The 5824-nt window shown below is 48.1% G+C and overlaps 1 protein-coding gene across 1 annotated transcript; it reads left to right on the forward strand.

Moving 5' to 3' along the window:
• On the forward strand, nt 1–5224 carry ovch1 (ovochymase 1). Its single transcript, XM_008294198.1, has 13 exons — nt 1–46; nt 126–218; nt 1024–1207; nt 1496–1571; nt 1717–1906; nt 1983–2122; nt 2398–2548; nt 2623–2664; nt 2740–2956; nt 3921–4078; nt 4178–4276; nt 4725–4858; nt 5063–5224. The coding sequence occupies exons 1-13, from the start codon at nt 1–3 to the stop codon at nt 5222–5224; spliced, it is 1692 nt and encodes a 563-aa protein (XP_008292420.1).
• The last annotated feature ends 600 nt before the right edge of the window (nt 5225–5824 follow it).

Genomic DNA, 5824 nt, shown 5'->3' on the forward strand with positions numbered 1-5824 from the left:
ATGATCGATCCTCTGAGGGACGTGCTGTCGGTGTGTCTGCTGCCAGGTGAGACAGGTGACAGGTGAGAACATGCGCCGTGCGTTCTGCCTCCTGATCAGCTGTTTGGCGGTTTGTGCTCGTGCAGCTGAATTCGGTCAGAATCCGTCAAACACAACAGAACACAAGAGCAACATCGATGCTACTGCTGGACCAGGACCGGAACCGGAACCTGCTGCTGGTGAGACTTTGTCAGTTTAACTTCAGTGTGAATGAAGGTTGTTCAGCTGTGGTTCTCTGTGTGGCCGCTGGGTGTCGCTGTAGGACTTCATGTTCTGGATATTTTTGATTTTTGTTGTTGTTTTTATATTTTAATATTTCCTTTAAGAAACTTTAAAAACTTTTTTCATTTTCAGGAATTTTATTATTATAAATTTTAAATTTTGAGTTTTTCTATTTGGAGCTTTTTTTTGTATTTTATTTATTTTCCTGCATTTGTTTGAGTTTTCTTCACATTTTTAGCCTTTTTTCCTCCTTCAGCAGCTTTACAGTCACCAAAGCTTCCTGTTTTATTTCTGTCCATATTAAATGAAACTAAAGTGTCAGATGAGGGTTTTGAGGAAAGAAGCTTGTTAATGTTTCTGATCAATTATCATCTAACATGAGCTGTTCAGATTTATTGATCCGTCTATCCATTGATCTCTTGCTGCTGTTTTGTTGTTCTGTAGCAGGAAACTTGAATCAGACCCAGAACCAGCAGAACCAAACGTCACATGAAGCTCTGCAGGAACATTCGACTTTCTCCGGACTCTTCGGTTTCAGCGGTACGTTTAAAAACTTATCAGCTGGTTCTGTCTGATCAATACGTCTGATCAGCTCTTCAAACCAAACGTTCACTTTGTGTAAAGTTCTAAAAACAGATACGATAAACTTGACTGGTTTGATGTTTGAGTTCTTAAAGGTCTGATTAAACAGGTTTAGTTAGAACTTGGCTGCGGTGTCTTTGGACCTTGGTGAAGTTGGTAACTAGTTAAACCTGGTACCAGATCTGGCCGGCGTTCGCTCCTTCGTCCCGGAGCAGCAGGCGGAGACCCGGATCATCGGCGGTCAGGAGGCCTGGGCGCACTCCTGGCCTTGGCAGGTGTCTCTCCGGTTCGCCTCCATGCCGGCCTGTGGAGGAGCCGTCATCGGCCCGACGTGGGTCATCTCTGCTGCCCACTGCTTCAAACGGTAACCGGGTCACCAGAACTGAATGCTAACCAGGACTAGAGTTAGTCTGACCTAGACCAGGATTAGATTCAGAAGGTCAGAGGTCAACAACCACCAGTCAGATCTGAGTTAGATCAGGATTAAAGTTAGTCTGAGTTACAACATTTAGACTCAGAACAGGATTTCTTTAGCTTGACTTCAAGATTAGATTCATTCTGAGTTAAACCAGAATTACATTATTTTGACTCGGACCAGGATTAGATTCATTCACAAAGTAATTTCCTGCTGATGATAAAACGCTGTTTGCAGATACAACAAAGCTTCGTTCTGGACGGTTCTGGCTGGAAAACACGACCTGGACAATCCTCACGAGCCTCAGCAGCAGGTCAGAAACCCGAACCACCAACCGTCCACCTCCACAGAGCGAACGGCTGCTCAGAGTTCTTGTTAGTACAGAAACCAGAGCCTTCAGGGTTCTGTTAGTGAAGCTGATTGGACTGAACGTTTCCTGTGGTCGTCTCTCTGGGCAGCTGGTCGGCGTCTCGGCCATCTTCAGCCACCGCGGCTACAACAGTCGGACCAAAGACTACGACATCGCTCTGCTGAAGCTGCAGCGGCCGCTGGAGTTCGGCCGCTTCGTCCGACCCATCGACGTGTGGATGTCGGCGCTGCCTCTGCTGGGCCGCTGCACCGTCACCGGCTGGGGGTCCACCAGAGAGAGTGAGCACCGGTCGGGTTGTAGAACCTTCTGCAGGTTCTGCAGGTTCCTCAACACTCAGCTTCTCTGTGTTTTCAGACGGACCTCGAGTGAACCGACTGCAGGAAGTCAACGTCACCATCCTGCCATCAGACGCCTGTAACCGGTTCTACAGCGGCCGGATCCAGAACTCCATGTTCTGTGCTGGGAGGGACACAGGAGGCGTGGACGCCTGCCAGGTAGGACACCTGGACAGGGTCAGACAGACGGACAAAGACCAGACAAAGGAACCACAAAGAGACAAAACTGTGATAAATGAAACCAGAACCGAATGGCCACAGATAGACGAAGCAGAGCCCTAGAACTTGGACGGGTTCTAGGTTTCTGTCCTTGTTTTGTGTCTTTTATTCGTCTTCTGTCTCGTTGCTCTTCTTCTTCTTCATCCTCTTGTCTTTATTCTTGCTGTCGTCTCTTTCATGTCCTGTACGTTTGCCCACCCGGTGGTGTTCCTCAGGGCGACTCCGGAGGTCCTCTGTCCTGCTTCAACGGCGGCAGGTATGAGCTGGCCGGTCTGGTGAGCTGGGGGGTTGGCTGTGGTCGGGCTCGGAGACCCGGCGTCTACACCAGAGTCCAGCAGCACACCGAGTGGATCCGGGACACGATGAGTGAGTCTCCGACACCTGCAGCTCCTACACCTGGTAGAACCTGCTCTGAAGCGTTGGTGTTGTTTCCTCCACAGACGATCAGGATGAAGGTCCTGAAGACGAGGCCACGGCTGAAGGTCGGTTTGTCCTCTGAGACGGTTTCATGAGATCCAGACAGATCGTACAGTGTTTCTGTTATTCTGTACACCCAGGGGACAGCTGTGGGAAGCAGCAGAGCTCCACGTGTGATCCAGGCCCGGCCGGACTGTCAGTGTCCCAGGACGGAGTGTCGTCTGTGGGGAACGTGTCCGAGTCCTGCCCCTTCAACTGGCCCTGGATGGTCAGCGTGCAGGCCGACGGACGCCACGTCTGCAGCGGAGCTCTGGTCCACCGGCGCTGGGTTCTGACCGCCAAGCACTGTGCTGTCAGGTGACGAGTACTACTAGTACTACTAGTACTACGAATACTACTAATTCTACCAGTACTAGTACTACAGCATCAGGTAGCCAGTACCAGTACCAGCACTATGGGGTCAGGTAGCTAATACTACCATTATACTAGCAGTACTGCAGCAGACCTGTGATCCACCAACGTTGGGTTCGATCCATCAAACACTGTGGTGTCAGGTAGCTAGTACTACTAGTACTACCAGTACTACTAATGCAGCATCTAGTAACTAGTACTACTAGTACTCGTATTACTCCTGTAGTGTCAGGTAACTATGCCACTAACATTGCCAGCACAAGTACTGCAACCTCAGGAAAATATACTAGTAGTACTACCAGTACTAGTATTGTGGCATCAGGTAACTATTACAACTAAAATAATCAGTACAAGTACTGCGGCGTCAGGTACCAGTACTACTGGTACTACTGCAGTGGAGCGCTGTTCTACCGCCGCCGGGTGCTCACTGCTAAACACTAACTACTACTACTAACTAATACGACTAATACTACCACTACTAGTCCTGCAGCATCAGGTAACTAGTACTACTACAACCACCAGTAAAATTCTATCAGTTCAAGATGAGGAAGTGTTCCGACAGCAGACGGTCCCAGGTGGTACCTGAAGGTGGTCGATTAGAGGAGAACGTTTAGTTTTACGGATCTTCTTCACTCAGCGAATCTCAGAGCGACAAAACAACACCAGAGAATAATTTACCAGCAAAACCACTTTCAAATCGAACCGTAGCTGCTCAACAATTCCCCGTCTTGGCAGCTCGTCGTCACCGGTTGGTTCTTGGGTTCCTCCGTCTTCGGTTGAACAGATTTCCTCTCATTGGTCGGTTCTTCTCCAGCAACCAGGAAGTTAATTGTCTCCTCTGATGTTAAACTCTCCATGTCGGTTCTTCGTGTCACGCTGCTGGACTCGTTCTCCTTCTGGTTCCGTGCAGAGCTAAGGAGGACGTGGTGGTTCTGGGGGTCCATGACCTCCGGTTCTTGTCGCTTCAGACCGTCCCGGTGGACGAAGTCTTCAGCCCACCACAGGACTCCAGCTTCCCTCCTAAAGCGGACCTGTTGCTGCTGCGTCTCAGTCAGGACGCCAGGTTTGGTAGGAACATCTGGACCCATCAGAACCCTGTGGACACTGTGGACATGTTCCTGCTTCTCTCTGTGATGTTGGTTCTGCTGGTTCTGGTTCTGTCTGCAGGCTCTCGCATTAGTCCGGTCTGTGTTCCTGAAGAGGACGAGGACCTCGATGGCAGCTGGTCGTGTCTCACAGCCGGCTGGGGAGCGACTAGAGCTACAGGTACCGACACCGACGGGACTGGTTTGGTTTGGGTCTTTAACAGATGATTGATTGTTTTAAATGTGGACTCGGTCTTTATAAATGATGATTTGATGGGTTTGAGTATTAATTTAATTGGTCTAAATGATTTTCTTGGTGTACAAAGTAACTGAACTGGTTTGTATGTTGATTTCTTTGGTTAAAACACTGAAAATGATGATTGAATTGGTTTAAATGATGGTTTCTGATTGGTTTGAGTTCAGCACCATGAGCTGATGCTACGTAGCTAACGGTGTCTCTACTCGTCTTCCGTCCACTTTGAGTCGTTTTCATCACTTTTTTTTGTTCCATGTGGGCGTGGCCACAACGTGTTGAACACCAGAGGCTGCTATCTGCAGATTTGAAGTCTCTGTGATGAACTGAAGGTTTGAGAACGTTCTCTGCTTTATGATTATTACTTCCTGTGTAGTCGGCGTCGATCCGAAGCGGCTGCATCACGCCGGCCTGACTCTGGTCAACGAGACGAGCTGCCGGCAGCAGTGGGGAGGATTCATCAGCGACGCTCACGTCTGTTCACATCCTGCAGGATCCACGTCCTGCCTGGTAACAGAACCGGTCCGATTAATCAGTTATTTGCGGTCAAAACAAGACGTTTTTTGTTTTTTTTTCCTGGACGATGAACGTTTTTACTATTTTCTGACATTTTAGAGACCGAACAAGAATTTTAATAAATAGTGAGTTTGGAAGCATCTGCAGGGGTTTCGTCATCGTGTCCGGACCGATCCTGTCCTTTTTTTTCCTCTGCAGGGCGACTCTGGAGCTCCTCTGTTCTGTCGGAAACGTGGCTCCTACTTCCTGTTCGGCGTGGTCACGTGGGGCAGCTGGCGCTGTGACGCCGAGAAACCGGCCGTCTTCACCAGAGTGTCGGACTATCACTCATGGATCAACGAGGTGACCGGCGACATCTGACTGGAAATAAATTCGTCTAACTTCCACCAAACGCTCGGGGTCGTGTTTAATTTCATCCTTTCATGTTCATGTCGGCTGAAAGTCCGAAATGTTTTGAAGCAACTTGACGAGTTCTAGCAGCAGACATTTGGTTGGTTGGTGCTGGATTGAAGACATTTCTGGTTCTGCAGCAGGTCATGCATGTATTTAACATGTCCTGCAAACACACAGTAAACCAGCACGACAGCTGAACAGCACTGTCAGTAACTTCCTTTTGTGATCAGGTTATTTCTCTGTGTGGATTCTTTCTCATACAGGTCATTGATGTGGCCCGAAAAGCTTAAAGGGACAGTTTTTAACATCGTGGGAGGAAATGATGTGAACATGCAACGGTGCACTATGAAAAATTTTCATAGTACGTTCTTAAAAGCTGCATAGTGTGACATTAAAATGGTGCAAACACTTTTACAGTTTAGCATTTGAACCAAAATGTTGCAGAAACAATCATGGCATGTTTGTTTAAAAACATCGTAGTTTAGTATGTCGTTAAAATGTTTAAAAAACGTCATAGTTTAGTATGTCGTTAAAACGTAGAAAAAACGTTATAGTTTAGTATGTCGT

Source organism: Stegastes partitus, unplaced genomic scaffold (assembly GCF_000690725.1).
Source record: "Stegastes partitus isolate 25-593 unplaced genomic scaffold, Stegastes_partitus-1.0.2 Scaffold946, whole genome shotgun sequence".
In the NCBI taxonomy this organism is placed as follows: domain Eukaryota; kingdom Metazoa; phylum Chordata; class Actinopteri; family Pomacentridae; genus Stegastes; species Stegastes partitus.